At 35.4% G+C, this 19,462-nt stretch overlaps 3 protein-coding genes, 1 long non-coding RNA gene and 1 pseudogene across 4 annotated transcripts; 2 read left to right on the top strand and 3 right to left on the bottom strand.

Annotated features, from left to right (window-relative positions):
* The first annotated feature begins 310 nt into the window (after positions 1 to 310).
* Positions 311 to 2,680, top strand: LOC144555800 (uncharacterized). The gene is made up of 3 exons (XR_013512121.1): positions 311 to 656; positions 1,170 to 1,989; positions 2,555 to 2,680. It is a non-coding gene; the product is annotated as an uncharacterized LOC144555800 (long non-coding RNA).
* Positions 1,976 to 3,602, bottom strand: LOC144555799 (uncharacterized). The gene is made up of 5 exons (XM_078304227.1): positions 3,184 to 3,602; positions 2,929 to 3,102; positions 2,686 to 2,766; positions 2,402 to 2,597; positions 1,976 to 2,147 (listed from the first exon to the last, which is right to left on the bottom strand). The coding sequence occupies exons 1-5, from the start codon at positions 3,547 to 3,549 to the stop codon at positions 1,984 to 1,986; spliced, it is 981 nt and encodes a 326-aa protein (XP_078160353.1). The 5' UTR covers positions 3,550 to 3,602; the 3' UTR covers positions 1,976 to 1,983.
* A 912-nt stretch (positions 3,603 to 4,514) lies between these two features.
* On the bottom strand, positions 4,515 to 6,867 carry LOC144556187 (protein FAR1-RELATED SEQUENCE 5-like). Its single transcript, XM_078304693.1, has 2 exons — positions 5,488 to 6,867; positions 4,515 to 4,648 (listed from the first exon to the last, which is right to left on the bottom strand). The coding sequence occupies exon 1, from the start codon at positions 6,539 to 6,541 to the stop codon at positions 5,612 to 5,614; it is 930 nt and encodes a 309-aa protein (XP_078160819.1). The 5' UTR covers positions 6,542 to 6,867; the 3' UTR covers positions 4,515 to 4,648; positions 5,488 to 5,611.
* A 16-nt stretch (positions 6,868 to 6,883) lies between these two features.
* Positions 6,884 to 9,416, bottom strand: LOC144555296 (protein FAR1-RELATED SEQUENCE 5-like). The gene is made up of 4 exons (XM_078303584.1): positions 9,399 to 9,416; positions 8,440 to 8,648; positions 8,139 to 8,166; positions 6,884 to 7,741 (listed from the first exon to the last, which is right to left on the bottom strand). Exons 1-4 carry the CDS (start codon positions 9,414 to 9,416, stop codon positions 6,884 to 6,886), a joined length of 1,113 nt encoding a protein of 370 aa, XP_078159710.1.
* A 7,473-nt stretch (positions 9,417 to 16,889) lies between these two features.
* Positions 16,890 to 18,241, top strand: LOC144555927 (putative xyloglucan galactosyltransferase GT17 pseudogene; annotated as a pseudogene).
* The last annotated feature ends 1,221 nt before the right edge of the window (positions 18,242 to 19,462 follow it).

The raw sequence follows: 19,462 nt of genomic DNA, 5'->3' as shown, positions 1-19,462 counted from the left end.
TATGAGATATCTCAGAGGAAACGAATTCCTATGTTAAAACCGTCTCCTCCTTTTTCTTCTTCTCTGAACTCAGAGAGGTCCGGATGGTCCTTTGGTTCGATGACTCACTGACCATTCGATCCAAATTAAGATGCGTGCGTTATACTTCAATATCCGTGCGTGAATGCTCAATTTTCGTGCGCACGTATATTAATACAGATCGGACGGTGATAAATCTTATTGGACTCAAAAGCTCCGTTCTCTTTTTCTCTACCTATTCTGTGTGTTGTCTGCTTCAATTTATTTTTAACGAAAGCCAAACACCAAACCCTCTCCTCCTCTCAAATACTCTTAAAGGGAGAGAATAAACCCGATCGTCGGAAACACCAAGGCAGAATGGCAGATTCATGATCGAATCTTCTCCGCCGTCTGGATCGATCAAGCTGAAATTGCCTTTCCCGTTCTCTCCCGCGAAGCCTCTTCCCGTTCCTGTTCTTCCTCTCCCCCCTTCCCATTTCCATTCCTCCGCTAGGTCTCTTTTCTTTTCCTGATCTCCGACGCCACTGCTTCTGAGTTCATACTCCTTCGTAGGTTCTGTTGGCGTTGTCGTCTCCGTTGCCCACTACTCTTCCACTTGTAGCGCTCGACTTCAAGAATGCGGCCGGTGGCTTGGGAAGGTAATGAATTAACTTTAATATGTAACTATCTTTAAAATTAGCAAAGTTGCTCCCATAATTTCAGTTAGTAATTAATTCAGTAAGGTAATGGGGGTACATTGGATTAATTGAAGTTAAATTGGTTGTAATTGAGTCTCCTCAAGGTTTATAATTCAAAAAGTGGTTGTACCAATTCCAGTAATTAAAGAAACAATTTCTGAGGTATGGATGCACAAATTAATTACATGCTATTCTATGTTTCCAAAAGCTGAGTCCTTCTCAAATGATTGAACTGCTTGACCCCTTGTTAATTATCGTGCGATCTTATATTAAATGACTATGCGATCTTACTTAGCAGTATGGTATATAGAAAATAGACATAGTGCTGCTAATTTATAATTGGGTTATTTACTTAGCATCTATGTAGAACTTTTGATTCGATTCATATACAAAACATGGGTTCTATTATTATAGCATGTTAATTACTAAGAATTACTATTGGGTTGCTGATATCTCATTGTTGATTCATAACAGGGCATACCGGGGATTATACTAGGTGGTGGGATTGGCACCTATCTTTGAAGCGCGCCCCACCACCTTTCATGCGCTTCTTCAAGATCAACTTGCAGAGCCCAGAGAAGATCTGAGCTTAGTCCCCTTTGTTCCTCCTGTCCAGAGAAGATATTAGCAATTTACATTTGACCGTGGATCCAGGTATGTAAGTTTCAAGTATTATTGAGCTAGGAATACAAAAATGTTTGTGAGAACTATGTAGATATTCACTGTTCCTACCAAGGATAAGCTAATTTATTGAGTAATTGTGCATATCAAGCTGCTGGTGCTAAAACATTTATGGTCGGTTTAAGTAATTTTAAAATTAAATCTTGCTATACATAATTATTAGTTACTAGATGTGGTGTGAGATGCTCTCCAGTAGGATATTTTTCACATCCAAGGTTAGGTACCTATATTTATTTCAATTAAGTAGTTCTCAGACCTCATAATATTTCTAACTAAATTAAAGTAATTTTCCTTTCCTAGACCTACTATGCAACCTTCTGGCTAAGTTCACTTGCCATCTTAAGTGTTGAGGTATTAGGATACTCTCTGAAGGTCAATGGTTTAAACCTGAAAACATGGCTGCAAGCCTCGTGACACTTCTCTATAACATCTGAAAAAAAATGCTTTTTGACTATTATTACCAATTGCTTTTTTTTAACTGAAGGAAAATTGACAAGGCATTCCATGAGATTTAGGTACACCCACCAAATTTGTTGCTCTGGAGCTGACATATGCTCAGATTGTTGGCCTCCCATGACAATTGCAATTAAAGTAATTGATACTGCTCTTAGAGGTTAGTACACATTCCACCGAGCACTGTATTCAACTGGTACACTCTAACCTCGTATCCAAACCCACCGTTCATTTTCACAACTTCGGTACTAGATTCTATATTTCTAACATACTCTACTGCTGCCATCTCATTCTTAGATAGCCCAACTCTTGATATATCTGAATAAACTTATTAGAAAAATTATAAAAATATCATGAATTAATATGAAACTAATATAGTAAATATATGAGAGGGTTAGTGGTTTGACAGCCAAATAAAATTATCTAGCCTATATGTTTGCTGAACAAATAATTACAAAGCTCATATTTGTCTCAATTCATTAATGATTTAACATGTACACCTTTTTTGAAATCTTTTTAGACTTTTTTTTTAAAAAAAAAATATGAGTTCAAGACAACAAGCATAGTCATACCTTTATTTACTTGAATAGATCCATATGGATCTCTCTCTTGTTCTTTCAGCCGGCTTTGTTTCATCCTTTTTGATTTATGTTGTTTACTTTCATCATCACTATGGTCAGATATGATATTGACTCGCGTGTTTTTTTTCTCTATCATTTTCTCAGGAGTTTTGGTCGGTAGCTGTTGTAGTGATTCATTCTTTATTATCTGCATAAAAAACATGTATGTTCTTAGTACATGTAATAGTTATAATTGATTATCATTATAAATTGCAACATATGTTCTTCATACTTACTGTTTTGGAATGGGTTGATATCCACTGTTCTTTACTAATTATCTTCAATTCAAAGGTTTCACCAACATCATCACGATCCAACTAGGAAATTGAATTAGCATGTAAATATCCATTAGTACAAGTTTTTGGTTGAAAAAAAAAAACAGTAATGAATCATATTGAATTAATATCCAGATAGGTCCAATCTAATATGTAAAAAACAAGTGAAGAAGACTTATAACTAAATTAATGAATATCAGTAACCTGAATCTCTGAAAGATTAAGACGCTGAATTATATTTCCATGAAATCGTCCATGTTTACGCTCGTATTCGTCCCTCTTATCCATCAATTCACGGGTCCATTTAGACATTAAGGGATGATGGTGGTCCAAATTCTTATGAAACGTGATTTCTTGTACATGCTCATAGTACCACAACTATATTGAACCACAAAGTAAAACACAAATGTTAGCGTAAAAATAAAAATTAAAAATAATTTTTTTGAGTTATAAAATTACCTGTAGTAGTATGAGGTTGCCTTCTAGGCGCATCTTTGTATATTTGTTCCGCATGAGACTACGGTGCAAGAACGATACTGTGAACTCCGCCCAATTAAAGTTGGACACTTGATCCACATCCTCCACAATATTTAGATACTCCCAAGGTATTCGATCATCTGTTGGTTGAGCTAGAACTCCAGCAACCATTAATAACACGAATACTCTAACAAAATTCTCATCATTTGCATCAAAAGTTGAAATACGAGAATTAAGATCAAGAAAAGATATATGTTGGTGAGTGGGATTTTCAAATATCTCGAGAAGAGCCTCATTAATATTTTTCCTCTCAAAATCAATATGAGTTCCTTCATCTCGCAAACCCATTATACAATATGCATCCCAATTGGTGAGTGATACACTCTTTTCACCAATTTTAAATGTTTTACTATCGGGTTGGTATGCTCTGCTTAGTGTTTCAATTAGCGAACGATTGACAAGTATGGGTTGCAATTTAAAAAGACAACCAAAGCCTAACTCTGAAATTTTTTGCTTCTGCTCAAATTTTAAACCATCTAGCATAAGAACAAATTGAGCAGTTCGTTGAACAATCATGTTACGCAATGCCATGATTAAGCCGTGCAGCAACGCTTTGCTACAAAAATAAATTACATCAAAAATACATGAGACAAAGAAATTCAATTTCTAATTCGTATTTTTTGATGTCATAAAGAATAAACAATTCCTCATATAACCTCTATTTGAATATAAATTTGAATACTGTAAAAAAAAAGCATAAATAAAAATAAAATATAAAATACCTCAACTCTAGAAGACCAATCAACCCCTTGCGGAAGTAATAATATATTGTGCAAACTTTTATTCTGCATATCTATATATACAATTTAATCTAGGCGACGGTTTGACATTATCATGCATAGCATGCAAAATTTAACCGCTATAAAAACAGTTTAATAATTAATCGTGTCATGTCAGGGTTAAATGAACAAACATACATCCTAAATTGTGTCGTGTTTATGCACTTCTATTTATGGTTAGATAATTGTTAGAATTTTTTTTTGTTGTAACTTAATTTGCAACCACTGCTAAGCTTTTCTCTCTCAAAAAAAAGTTTTAATTTTATTTTACCAGCAATGGTGCGCACTTTCCTTTTATCATATCATGCAAACTCTTACAATTTCGATATAGATTAATTTCTTCAATTTTTTTTAATAATTAATTTATCCATTGTTTTCATTTTCTTGGTTTTCTTTGAATGGAACGCAATTTAATGGTTGCAAAAAAACACTAAAAAACTATCAATACAATAATATCCAACATTCATAGTCTAATAACTAGCAGTAAAAAGTCTAATAAACTCAAATTTCATAATATAAGCCTCAAAGAGAAACTACAACAATATCATAATGCAATACTCCTTTGTTCAGTGTATGCAATAATTTGACAAGATCCTGCAACTCTCCACCTTCATAGAAAAAAAATAGGATAAGAAAAAAGAAAAAAATATCAGAAAAAAGTTAAAGTTATGCATCCTAGAAGGAAAGTAAAAAGATAAGATATGAGACAAAATATTTTGCTTTGCCCGTTTAATAGATACTATGAATTTTCCATTGATTTTTTCCTTTAATCAGACTATATGATACTATGAATTTTTCCTTTACTCGGATTTGTAGTAACTTCTAACTTGTAAATGTTTCAGATGCTATCCACTCCTAGTGACCTAGTGACTCATCTGATTGTGAATTTTTGGATAATTAGGTAAATAAATTCAGATGCCAGGAAACATTGTTAAACATTGCTAATATGCATGTGTTACTAGTACTAAAACTCCAAAAGACCTCCTGTCAGAAATCAGACTAAATTTTTTCCTAAAATGCCCTTGTCACATGATAAACCAATAAAATAAATCAGAAATGAAGTTGATATAATGGCAAGATTGTGTGTGCATATCAGACATATATGCAAGGATAGAACTCAAAACTTCATAGGTGAAGAACCTAAAATGACTTGTAACACACTGTCACTGTGCTATGCAGTGACAGTGGCTTCCTTTTAAGCCCCAACCCCAATCCAATGATCTGGACCACTCAAATTCTTTTTATGGACCATACTATCCTCTCTCCGGAAAGGAACTATTAAGGCTGAAAAATTGTGTTTAAAGGAAAATACTCATTGGTGGAAATAAAGAAAATAAAGGAAACAATTCATGAAAAGCTAGAAAATAGAAATCTTAATCAGGAGCAAAAAATAATTGTTGTAGAGTTTCATCCATTCAACACCACATCAAAAAAGAATATGACATACCCAATTTCGCTGAGTTATTCGAAATAGCTACTGGGAGCCATCAATTTCCTGTAAAAAAAGAGAGGATTAATTAATACAAATTTGGTGGGGTGATAAAATTTAATGTAACATTACATAATCACTCTTAACGTACCGAGCAAAGAAGCTGACATGTTTGTCGATTATGGCCTAGCATACCGCAATGTCCACATTTGTTCTTCCTCCTCCTTCCTTCAATTGAAGACTTCATCCTCTCGTACTTCTTCTTCTTTGGTGCGCCCTTCGTCACAACAAATTTTGGGTTCCCGGCTTTCTGGGGTGATTCCCTATCACTTGACACAACATTCTTTTCAGCTTTGGACTTCTCAATTCTTTTCCCAATATCCTTAAGCCACCACCGCAAGAAATCTGTTGTTTTCACACATTCTTCACTCGACTTAGATGATTGGTAGCATACTTGGATGCATAGTTCTATCATCTCATTGTACATTTTTTCCGACTCAGAAACCTTAAAATCCCCACCCTTCCTATCCGAAGTAAACAAAGACTTAGCAGTTTTGGTGTACCTATCATTGATGCAATACGGAGGAATGAATGTGATGTCCAAGTGTATCAATACAGAAAACATGTGACTGCATGGTATTTTCTCACATTCATATTTATAACAGGTACATGTAAGTATTCTGATATTTCCCTCAGAAATAAAGAAGTCCACAGCTACTAAAGTCTCGGATTTTCCTTTTGAAACTACAATGTACTTTGAGGAATTGATACTCCCAGAGTTTTGAATCACCACAAATTCGTTTGATTTCTCAATTTCCTCACGAACCATAGCAAACACTTCAGGTGTGAAGTTGCTTGCTGCAGATTTCTCGAGATTGTAGAAAGCGGTTGTTAAAACTGGTTCTGTTTGACATGCTTTGCAATCTAACTCGGCCTCCTTTGTGCGCATTCTCGTAAGACAACGCTCAAGCTGCTGTACAGCCTTACACAAAGACATCTTACTATTCATGTACCTGTGAATCTTGGAATTGAGACTCTCGCTTCTCTGGTTAGTTGACATCCCTAAGAACATCTTATTCTGTACAAAAGCCCCAGCCTATAATTGTTTTGACGCATAAATTGTCTGCAACCAATGCCTACTACGTGGCCTTTTACTAACTTTATCCTCAAACTCCTGCCACTTGTTCTCAAATTCTTCAGGCATGTATGCCTTCATCATCAACTTGTAGAACATTCGCATGACTCTTGAATCACGAATATACTTTTTTGCATTTCCCGCCATATGCCATGTGCACATCCGGTGTGTTGTGCCCGGTAATACGGACTTTATGGCCTCGCGCATCGCAAGGTCACCATCTGTAATTACAGATTCGGGTCGTACCTGGTACATGGCCTCCATTAATGCTTCAAGGAGTCATTCGTATGAGTTCTTATTCTCACAAGAAACAATGCCGCATGGAAACATAATTGTGCTTCGATGATGATTGATGCCTAGAAAAGGAACGACTATCATGTTATATCGGTTCAGCTTGTATGTGCTGTCGAAAACAACTACATCTCCGAAGCTAGCATAATCGAGGACTGACTGAGCATCGGCCCAAAAGAGACTTGTTAAATGACCGTCTTTTGCATCATATTTGAAAAAAAAATCTGGATCTGCTTTCTTCCTCTCCTCGAAGTACTTTATTGCTGACTCTGCATCATTTGCAAGCATCTCAGACCGCTCTCGCTCAGAGATAAAGTTATACAAATTCTTCATCTGATAACCACGATGTTCATAACCACCACTTCTTCGTTCTGTGTAATCTAATATTTGGCAGTTCCGAATACCCGAGTCTTCAAAAGCGCCTATTTCAAACTTCTGAGCTTCATTAATAGAACAATGGGATCGCAGGAAAGGAGCAGTATCGCTAGCTGCTAGATTGTGGTTGTGAACATCTATGTAATTTTTAACCCACCACCTACCGGTTTTCGGATCAAGTTTGATGCATAGCTCGACGGGGCAGCCACAGCGAGAGAGCGCCGAGGCAGGTCTTTTCCGGTCCGGCTTATCCAAATACTTACTCTCTCGAAAACCAGATCTGCTGCAGTAAAACCGACGGAATATAATGGTGTCATTCGTTGGATCTTTTCTAATTATGCTCTTCCTTATGCTGAACCCTCTTTTTTTTGCGTAATCATTGTAAAAATCGTAAGCTTCTTCTTGGCTTGAGAAAGTCATACTTACAATTTTTTCATACTCAATCAATGATTCCACGTCAACTTTGTTAGCCTACAAAATTTGTGAAATGAAACCATCATTAGAAAGAGTATTTGTCTATACCTCGTGGATCCATGGATGTATGGTCATTACTAAATGTCAATTCCTCCATAAATAAGCTAGGGTATAAACAGACTTCTATAAACTATTGTGTAAATAAATGTACTGGTACAACAGTTGCCAGCACATTTTTTTTGTCTTATTCTTTTGGTGTCATCATGCCTGGCTGTATTTGGGTCAAGTAGAAGCAATAGTGGTTTTTTATATTTTTAAGTCCCCAAATTAAATCTTATGCCTACAATATGCTCATTATATACTTTTATAACCGGCAACATATACCAAAATAGATAAATACCAAGTATGATTATTTGGGTTCTGCAACAAATATGGCTGAAATGGCTTAATTTACCTTTGCATTCATTCTACAAACTTCAGTGCTGATTTGGTAGTAAAAGGGACATGAAAATATGTAGGCACAACTTCTGAATTTTGAACTCATTAATAGAGTAAATCGGTATACATGTATTTTAATAGATATAATATGAAAGTACATGTGACTTGCTTTCAGTGTTCTCAATTCTTATCAGACCTAGTTCATTGCAACATTCCACAGCAGCAGCTTGTAAATACAGCTCAATTGGTTGCAATATCCTTAGAACTCGTCTAGGTATTTGACAAAGTTTCAATCTACAAAAAATTCTATAACTTACCATGTCTTTTGCGTCGACGACTCGGTGCTAGCTACCAATGTAATTTCGTTTCCGAGACCCAAGAAGTGAAAGAAGCACAAACATCGATCCCGAGCAGGACCTCCTTTGGCCTCTCCTTCAAATCTCTTCCTCCTCAATGCCCCTGCAAAAGTTAATTTATCACTTGTTCTCCTGGCTCTTTTCACTGGCTTATCACCAAGTATAAATTCCTGAACCAAATAAGTAAAAGAAAAGAACATTATTTAATTATATTGATAAATGTAGTACAAAAGATTGCACTCCTTACCCAAAGTTACCCACAGGGTCCATAGTTAACCTCCAGTGGTACAATGAAGATATATTATTCCTTTTCCCCTCTCTTACCTTTAAAATATTAAATATTTGCAGAATTGATTAATAATTATAAATTATCAATTGAGCTGATTGAATTGATATATTGTTGAGCACCATTGATACTATACAGGCTCTACTTATCATGCTCAAATCAGGTCATGTACTGGGAAGGACTGATAAAGACTATGTTAAACCTTGGTTCCAACTTTTGCATGGTACAGAAGAAAATCCTGCAAATTCTAACACAGAAGAAATGGTATATACAAATACCGGCAGAAATTAGTATAGTTGCTACAAATTGGAGGGCATATATGCAAAAAAAAGAGATTTCCTAGGTTATGGGTGACACCTTGTTTGGATGGAGAGTAGAGGAGGGGAGGGAATGGAATAGATAGAAAAAATTCCCTCCAATCATGTTTGGTTGACAAAATTGAAGTGGAGGTGAGGGGTACAGGAGGGGAAATGATTAACCTTGTATAACTATAATTAATAGAATTGATTTCCCTCCCAATTTGGGGTGTAACGGATGGAAAGAAATTGTGTTGCAAATATTTTCAGAAAAAATGACACAAATACCCTATCCTATATATCTTATTTCTATATAATTATCATTCAACTTTTTTTACCTCAAACCTAGCAGCCATCACCGTGTAGTTGATTGAACAGGTTAGGTTTTTTTTTTTATATATATCAAACTTCTTTATTTTTTATACATCAAGTTTGGAGTCAGAATCGTTTTTCCATAGCCGTTTATACATTCTTGTGAAGTTACGTTTTTCTTTTTCTTTTGCAATTTGAAGCATGTGTTATGGTTATTGTTTTTTGTTTACATTCCCAGTGATGTTTAAATTGTTATGCAATGGTTATGGTTTTTCGTTTACTGTATTAAGTTATTGTGGTCGTTTATTTATTTTGTTTATATCAGTCGTTCATTTATATACAAATTATTATGTCCTTTTTTTTATAGATTTGTAAAATGGATGCTTCTAGAAATTTATGTGTCATCATCCATCGTCAACATGTGATGCAATTAGTGCAACTATTTTGCTTACTAGTTTATTGGGTAATACTAGAACAACGGGCAGACAATCGAATTTCTCAAGAAGTTCGAGACAAAAGAGATGAAGTGAGGCAAGAATTATTAAATGAAATCTTAGTTAGTGATAGAACTCGTGATATCATTAGAATGAGCCCTCAAGCTTTTGTTGATTTATGCAAAAGGCTAGTGATGTACGGTGGCCTTAAACCAAGTCTTCACGCATGTGTTGAAGAACAAGTTGCTAAGTTCCTTTACATATTGGGTCATAACGTTAGGAACCGTTCAATTTGCTTCTTCTTTCGTCGGTCTGGAGAGTCGAACTGTCGACATTTTCATAATGTTCTAAAATCAATAATTATGCTGGAGGAGATTTATTTCCAACAATCAGATGGATCAGAAGTTCCAGTTGAAATAACATCGAACAACAAATACAATCCATACTTCAAGGTAAAAATAATTAATTATTGATTCAATTTAAGTAAAATAAATAACCACATTATCTAAATTTATTTTAAGATAACAGGATTGTATTGGGGCTATTGATGGAACACACGTGCGAGCGAGAGTTTCTTCTAAAGATGCACCAAGATATCGTGGAAGGAAAGAATATCCAACACAAAATATACTAGCAGCTTGTTCATTTGATCTAAAATTTATATATATTTTACCTGGTTGGGAAGGAACAGCATCTGACTCAAAAATTATGAAAAATGCATTAAATCGGTCTTATCCTCTCAAAATTCCAGAAGGTAATTAAATTTATTATCTCAAACCAGTGAACTCATTAGGAATTGTTTCTAAGAAATAATTCAATACTTTAATTCTCAATATAGGAAAATACTATCTTGTTGATGCGGGATTTATGACAAGGAGTTCCTTGATTACACCATATAGAGGAACACGCTACCATTTGAAGGAGTACTCGAGGAATCCACCTCGAAATCCCCGTGAGTTGTTTAATCTCCGCCATGCATCTTTACGCAACGCAATTGAGAGAGCATTTGGTGTTCTTAAAAAGCGATTTCCGATAATAGCAAGCTCCACTATACCAACTTACAGTGTGGAGGCACAAAAAAAAGATAATTGTGGCTTGTTGCATCCTACACAACTTTTTAATAGATAAGGATCCTGATAGGCGAATTATTGCTCAAGTTGATGCAGAACTTGCAAATAGAGCAAATGAATCAGTAGATGTTGTTGAAGGAGAAGACCCTCAAGAGATGACTAGAGGAGAGCAAATTAGAGATACAATAGCTACAGCAATGTGGAGGGATTATAATACATGATTCAATTTCCATTTTGATGCTAATAGTTATAACTATATAATAACAAGTTTGTGTTAGATTTCTGTCAGATTTTTATTAATGTCCCTGTGAGGATAGTAGTTATCATTTCATACCTAAGAAATGAATTTGTTTAGATACTTTGAAAATTTAATATTTATTAAAGCTTATGAGCAATGAGCAATGTGTTTATTTACATCTTAAATTGAAATTGATTTCTTATTGGGTGTTTGTCAGCCAATACAGTAAGTGTTGAGTGTTTGTCAGCCAGTACAGTAAGTATTGGTCATAACTAAGTATAATCAAATTAATGATGCATTCATTCAGGGAGTAAGGTAACTGGGATTTTTAATTTGGGATGTTCTTGCAATAGGCCAGCCCGTATTAAAAAAGATATACATGCATCAAAATTAAAAAAATGACAAGTATGCCCTTGTAAATGGGGAAAACATATAATGTATCTGGTTTGACTGGGATATAAATATTAAAAGATGTTGATAAGAGAGTAAAGTTACAAGAAAAATATTTGTGGTGAAATAATTTGATTAGATTAAAATCACCGTATCTAGTAATCAATAATTTGATAAGGTAGTCTGCCATTGTACTGGTACAATACGGTACCTGAATATTATTGACCATATCCATCTAGTGTGTTATATCTAGTGTGTCATATATGTGATGAAGTATGTAGCTTTAATTTATTTTGAAATCATAATAATGCAAATACAATTTTACTATAGCTCTTCAGTTATGGGGAAAAGAAAGAATGCAACAAGCAACACCGAAAATAATGGAGCTAATGGAGGTAGAGCGGAGATGCTTTCTTGGTCTCATGCAATGGATGAAGCTTTAATTGATGCGTTTTTACAACAGCATGAACTTGGAAATCGAGTTGGGGGTACATTCACAACACAAGCATATGACAACATACTCAAAGAGCTTAAGGAAATTTTTACTGACAAATCTATTGATAAAGAAAGGATAAAAAATCGCATGAAGTATATTAAGAGAGGTTTTGGAACTTGCTATGATATTTTTAGAAATGGTTCAAGTGGATTCCAATGGAGCCCTTTCACCAATATGTGGAGTGCAGAGCCGGAAGTTTGGACTAAATTAATTGAGGTACATTTAAAATTAGTAGAATTTATACTGGTACAGCTCAATCATTATTTGACCCAATTAATATATTAACCTGCATATTATTCTTCAGTCACACCCAGAAGCAGCTAATTGGATGAACAAACCAATTCTTCATTACGACAAGTTAGTGAAGCTTTATGGACATGATCGAGCCACAGGGGATAATGCTGAGACTCCATCAGAAATGAGGCGGCGAATGGCATCACAAACTGAAGAGATCGAGGGTGGAAATATATCAGAGATTGATCGCTTGGTGGCACAGAACGAGGCAACACTAGAAGGAGTTGGTGAGGAAAATATAAATTCTCCTGAAGCAAGGAGGAGGCAGAAGGGCAAAGCTTCAAGAGAAGAGGTTCAAACTGAGATAATAAAAGGAATTGAAAATGTTGCTAATGCGATCATGAAATCTACAGAAGAGCTAGTGAAATCTAACCAGCGTCTTCCTATTTCTGAAAAGGAAATATGGAATCATGTTGTTGAGATAAGTCTTGATTCAAACAAGAAAATACCAGCATATCTCTTCTTGGTTAAAAATCCTGATATGCTTGGAGCTTTACTTGGTTGTCCTTTGGAAGAATGCAAGGAACTACTCATGAGTATGATATCTAGTTAGTTATCTATTATAATGTGTCATTGGGTATTGGATTACTATATTACTAGTGGTAAAATATTAAGTAAGATGTAGTTGATCATCAATTTTGTTATCTGTTTTTTTAGTAAAATGATGCTTTAATGTTGGTTCTTGGAATGTTGGGATAATAGCAATTTTATTTAAATGAGTTTAGTTGTTTATTTCTACATTATTTACTTTGTTTTCTATTTACTAATTTCTTTACTGTTTTATTTTATTCTACTCAAATGTGTTGAGTGTGTGTTTCAGTTTTTACCAGGATAAGTTACTTTCTTTAAAAAAAAAAAACAAATTTGTAGATGCCAATCCCTTTTGATATGAATATTAAAGCAGGTTTGTGCGTTTCAGTTTCTAAAGTTTTTACTATGATGCCAATTTTAATACACACACATTTAAGGGTGCAATTGAACACATTCACCATCTAAATGTTGTCAGTATTTTTTCTTTTTGTCAATTTGGTACCGGTACTGGACTTCCAACTTATCTAAATTAAACGATATATTTAGAATTGGTCGCATGGTTTTCTTCAAGGTAATAATTGTTTTCATTTTTTCTTGACTATTGATTTATAGGAATGATCATCAGGTGCTGGTGCCGATATATTTGTTTTTAGAGAGAGTCGTCGTTCGGTACCGATACAATCAGACATTATTAGAAAGGAGAAATATGAGGGTCAGAGATGTAGTCATAAGTGGAGAAGTCTTAAGGGTATAATAGTCAAATACACTTAAATCATTTGATTAACCTTCTATAATTTTAATTAACCAAACAAGAAATAAGACGGAAATGAAAGTTAAATTCATTTTCCCTCATTAATCATCCAAACACGAAGAAGTTAAACATGTTAATCTTCCTTTCTATTCCATTCCATTCCATTCCATTCTTCACCTCCCCTCCCATCCTCTACTCTCCATCCAAACATAGTGTGAAAGAACAAAGTACAGTATATATTGTCTGAAGCAGCTAACTAAGAGTGAAAGAGGTTTAACATTTTTTCAATAATTTTCTCTATTTTCACTTCTATTTTCACTTTTAGTGAAAAATGGATGATAAATGAGACCAAGTAACAAAAGCCACAAGCAGACATCCACTTACATCAAAATGAATTTTCCTTTCCCTTTTCCTTTTGCCCCGCCTTTCTGAAGACTGATTTTCAGTAATGCTCAGACTCACAGTACCCTCTGTATCTGAAGATGCTACAATTTGACATGCATACAGATAATAATTGTTCAGAGGAACTACTTTATTAAATTCCTTAAAGTTGTCTATATTGATAAATAACAGAAGGTTGGGGGCATTCCCATGTGTTCTTGCAGAACTTCTAAATGAAACCTGAATGGTTTAGCCATGCAAAATGCAAAATACAGCCCTCATCTTCATTTGCAATTTATCAAAAATACCCAAAATGCCCCTCCTCATTCAAAGTTACCTCTACGTGTCCTCCCAGAAAGATGACATATGCAGCCTTCCATTGAAAATTTAGAAGGGCCATCAAAGAATTGGCCATGTAGTTTAGTTTTTAGAAGGGCCATCAAAGAACTTGTCTTTTGATTGTTCTCTTTTGCCTTTTATAAATCAAAGTTAGAAATGCATCACGGTTTTCACATTTTCTCTAAAGTAAGAATTAAAGTAAATAAAGAATCAAAGCAAAGAACGATCTATTAATGGCAAACAAATGAAATGCATAGTTCAAATAAATACTTTTTTTTTTTAAAACTTGATAGTGATTCAAAGAAATACTTGAGGAAGAGACGGAGGCAACAGATATACAAAAAGAAATGCAGATTAACTATAAAAAATGCAAATTTATTAGAAAACAAAAAAGATATACAAAAAGAAATGTATGCATTGCCATATAGAAAAATTGTGTAGAAAAAGGTGAAATTGAGAAGGTAACATATTTTCTACATGACTTATAACACTCTGATTATGCAAGAATGATGAAATTGTGAAATTTTCTACATGATTGGAACTTATATATGGGCTGTGCAAGAAAGGTGAAATTGAGAAGGCAACAGATTTTTGAAATAGCGAAGGCAATGGATTTTCTACATGACATGATTTCTAAAGCGCATCAGCATGATGTTGTGACCATAACACATTTTTATTGCAAATTATTTGATATGAACTAGTTGAACCTGACACGACTTGATGGCAATCAGAATTTTGTTTCACATTAGATTATAAATTCGTCATTTCTTCGAGCACCTTGAGTGCATCAGAATATATTGTTTTTAACAACTTACCAGATACTATTATTGTTATACCAATTTCTTGACAAGACAGAAATTAAAAGAAGCAACAATATGGAATTAAATAAGTAATTTATACTGACAAATCAATAAATAAGAAATATAATTAGGGAGGATAACTTACAAAGCGACTGGAGAGATATCTCAGACCGACGGGAGGGACAGATACAGAGCAAAGAAGGGGCCGACCTACGGGAGGGAGGGAAAGATCTCAGAGGATGCGAATTCGTCAAGGGAGGGGGCGATCCACGAGAGGAAGAGACGACGGGAGGGAGGTATCTCAGAGATGCGAATCCATGCGAATTCGCCAAAGAGGGGTGATCTGCGTGAGGAAGAGACGGGAGCGAAGAGACGGAGATCTAACAGAAAGATTAACGGAAATATATTATTATATGATGTTATTCCAATTTTACCCTTTTGAAATTAACGGCTGTGATTAATTCGGACAAAAATCTTAAAAAAATTTCCGATCCATGACAGCATCACTCAAAAAATATTATTATAGTACAAGAATTCATATAAGCCGTTGATAAAATTTGAATGGTTCAGATGTATGCAAGCAGGATCCTGCTTTTCCCTTAGAAAAGCAGCAGATGTGGATACCTCAGCACGAGGCTGCATCTTTAGATTAACAACGAGTATTAAATCTTCTAATTAATTAATAGATTTGAGCTGTTCAATACATTGGTATCATCACCAAATTTCAGAATTGTATAATAGCTAAGCATTGGTCTCTCCACGTTCTGCCCCTGACTACGAATTCATACCTAAGGTACCTTGAATGGTAAGTTTGAATCTGGTCCGTTCGTCATATATATTGACATAAATTTTAAAGGGATTCGGATTAGTAGGAATCCTGATCGAACGGTTCCGATTCAAACTCAAATGATGAGGTAATGCAGAGGACCCGAACTCTCCTAATTAATTACCAGGATTAGACTAACTAATCAGAGTCCGCATCGTCTACATGAATTCAAACGCATCTCGATCGTCTGATATGAAACAGAGTCATTCCGATCATAGTCTATAATTCAGGGAATATTTAATATTAATGTGAATTAAGTCCGTACGGATCTTAAAGCAAATCGGATGGTCTAGATACATTAACTGATCAAAAGATTATTTTTTGAGTTAATGCAGAGTATACGAATTCAACTAATCAAATGAATTCAGACATGTTCGTCATGTGAGCATGATGTGTCAGCTGCCATCATATTTTTAGATTTTGTTTTTCTTATTTGAGAGATAATTTTGGTGTTTTTTTTATTAGGTTAGTCAAATTAAATAAAACAAAAAAATGAAGAGTGAAATTGTTTCTATTTTCTCCAATTTGTTTAGCCTTTGAGACTCACCACTTTTCTTTTTAGGTTAGAAGCAAGGGCCATATATCCTTGCTTCTTATGTCACATCCAAATTAACCGGAGCCATGATTGTAAAAGCTCTCACATTTTTCTTCTTCTTCTTCTTCTTCTTGGGAGCAACCTATTTGATCTACTCTTATTTCCCCTCAAACCTTGATGTTCTCAACAAATTTGAAACACAGAAACCACCTCCAATCAGCTCGCCACGATGCGATCCCGATATTGCGCCGTTTTATATATACGAACTACCTGATCGGTTCAACAAGGCACTGCTTAGCAATTGCACCAAACTCGACCCGTGGTTGAACAAGTGCCCCTACATTGAAAACAAGGTCTTGGCCAGCCCCTTTACAAGAAGTCAAGCTGGTACAACACGTGTTCCAGCTGGTACAATACGTACCAGTTCTCCACTGACATGATATTCCATGCACGGGCTGTTAATCACCCGTGCCGCACGTATAATCTATCGTCTGCACTTATGTTCTACATCCCATTCTATCCTTCTATCTACGCACCTTCGTTTTTTCTTGAGACTAACTTCACTCGGCGCGATGCAATGGCGGTCGACTTGGTTGACTATATCTCGAGCTTTCCGAACTTCCAACGGCATGGCGGCTATGATCATTTTCTAGTGAGCGGAATTATGGTGCAAGATTTGGTACGGACTTCGGATAGAATAGACGGCAAGGCATTTCGCTCGAATAATCTTCTTAACCTCCCAAAACTTTCAAATGTCTCAATACTAATCATCGAGCGCAAACAACTCCGTAAATACAAGAACCATTTCGGTATTCCTTACCCTTCCTATTTTCACCCGCGCTCCAAAGCAGAGATGATCTCATGGCAAAATGGGGTGCGTCGCTCAAAGAGACCTCATCTTTTCTCCTTTGTTGGTGGGACCCGCCAAAAGGGACATAAAGCCGAGATGTACCGGTCTACTGTTATTAGCCAGTGCAAACGGAGTAAAAAATGCCTGCTTGTCTTCTGCAAATATTGGGTATCGGCATGGGATGCGGCTGATGAGATACTCGGCGCAATGAAACGGGCCCGCTTTTGCCTCCAGCCACCAGGTGACACCGCAACACGCCGATCAGTTTTTGACTCCATTTTGGCTGGATGTATACCGGTATTTTTCACAGATTTAATGGCTTACTCACAGTATGAATGGTATATCCCTGAGAATAGAGAGGATTGGTCGGTTTTTATCAGGCCGGAGCATCTCTATCGGATCGAAGACGTGTTGTCGCAGATACCAGAGGAAGAGGTCCAAAGAATGAGAGAGGTGGTGATAGGGATGATACCACAAGTAACATATGTGTACCCTGGTGCAAATCGGGCTGAGATCGGTTTCCGTGATGCAGTTGACACAGCACTTGTTGAGCTAACCAAACGGGTACGACATATCAAACATGGTACCGATGCTGGTAGCAGTTTGGCAACTTTTCTGTAGCGCTGTTTGTCAGAAGTGATAGGAAAGGGAAAAAGAAATTTAATATCTCTATAAACATGCATGCATGATCGATGCACAAGTTTTACTTGCTATATATAGGTAGCTTAATTTTGCAAATTTTTTGAAACCATAAACTGCTAAAACTAACATGGATGCAGTAGCAACAAGGAGTCAAGGAGATCAGAATCAGTAAGCACTCCAATAAGTTTGCGCCATACCAGAAAAATCAGAACATTCATATTCAGCTGATTTGAAGTTTGTTTATGAAAAAGGTGTTGAATCATTATTGGCATTAAGTGTAGGGCTAATCTGTAATTCTGTACTTGTAATGTAATTAGAGATGATTTCCGAAATTAGGCCTGATATAGGGCTTGTATTAGTTGGCTTGTTTGATTATTGATGAATTAAAAAATGAAAATGTTCTTGCTGCATGTTGGGTTTGTGTTAGTTACTTGGTTATTAGTTTGCTTAAGGATAAATTTAAAATCAACTACTAAATCGTGAGCATATAGACAAAATGGTATGACCATGATTTTTTTTTTTCCGGGAATAATAATAATATGAGATCATTCTCTAATGGTAAGTATCAGTATTCTCTTCAGTATTCCAGCTTCAATCTAGTCCATGCATGCCTGCCGCCAGGTGACAGGGGTCCATATCCTCTGAGGTGGAATGCACGTGATCCCTTTAATATTCGTGCAGATTCTGATCAGACGGTCCAGATCTAAACATAAATATTAAGTTACCTACAATATAATATTACTTTATTTCCTTTATTGTGAATTTTTTTTCGCTTGTAAATGTTGAAATAATATTTGTAATAAAAGTGTTTCAATTTGTAATAAAAGTGTTTTCATTACTAAAAATGTCAATTTTTACAAAGACTTTTGATAATAAAAAAATTCCACATACATAAACTGCCACATTACAAACCAATCAAGATATCTAAATCTCATACAACAGAGAATTTTTATAAAAAAGAAATATCACTTTCTTCAGTTTTGTTTTTAAATAAATTGTACTACTAGTCTCTAGTTTCTCATAAAATAATATTACATAATTCTGACTTGGCCCCTGAACACAAGTACCCCAGCTCCACTATATAGAGGAAGGCTTGTATGCAATGCATTGCACAGAGCAATCTGTACATTACTATCATGTCCCTCTGACATGCTGTAAGATTCGCACATATCAACGGCGCTCATGACGTCTAACGGAAATAAATCCTAAGTTAGAGAAACTAAACATCTTTCATAACAACTGTAATTTCATGAACGGGGACGGGGGGAGGCGATTACAAGAGATGATTTGGATGGCTGGAACATGGACCTTGTAGCGTGAAAGAAACAAGAGAATTTTCTCTTGTGAGATTGAAATTGTGACAGTTCTTATAAATATAGCTGCGATCCAAATACGGCAATGGATCACAGTTCTTCAATAGACTAGAACAGGGATGTAGGTTTTGGATGCATAGTGAACACCTGTACCAGAATAATTTTGTCTGTTGGCAAAAGGGATGTCACATTTCTATAGA

The sequence above is a fragment of the Carex rostrata genome, chromosome 6, assembly GCF_964058835.1.
Source record: "Carex rostrata chromosome 6, lpCarRost1.2, whole genome shotgun sequence".
Classification (NCBI taxonomy): domain Eukaryota; kingdom Viridiplantae; phylum Streptophyta; class Magnoliopsida; order Poales; family Cyperaceae; genus Carex; species Carex rostrata.
Note: the sequence above shows the minus strand (reverse complement) of the source record. Positions and strands in the feature narration are given on the sequence as shown.

Coding starts and splice junctions, on each gene's coding strand:
- LOC144555799 (XM_078304227.1), bottom strand. CDS start 3,549: ATGGGTTTGCGAGATGAAGGAACTCATATTGATTTTGAGAGGAAAAAT. Junction 3,103..3,183: donor GCAACCTCATACTACTACAG/GTAATTTTATAA, acceptor GGTTCAATATAG/TTGTGGTACTATGAGCATGT. Junction 2,598..2,685: donor TATCAACCCATTCCAAAACA/GTAAGTATGAAG, acceptor TTTTTTATGCAG/ATAATAAAGAATGAATCACT.
- LOC144556187 (XM_078304693.1), bottom strand. CDS start 6,541: ATGTTCTTAGGGATGTCAACTAACCAGAGAAGCGAGAGTCTCAATTCC.
- LOC144555296 (XM_078303584.1), bottom strand. Junction 8,167..8,439: donor TCGTCGACGCAAAAGACATG/GTAAGTTATAGA, acceptor CTACCAAATCAG/CACTGAAGTTTGTAGAATGA. Junction 7,742..8,138: donor TTTGTAGAATGAATGCAAAG/GTAAATTAAGCC, acceptor CAAATTTTGTAG/GCTAACAAAGTTGACGTGGA.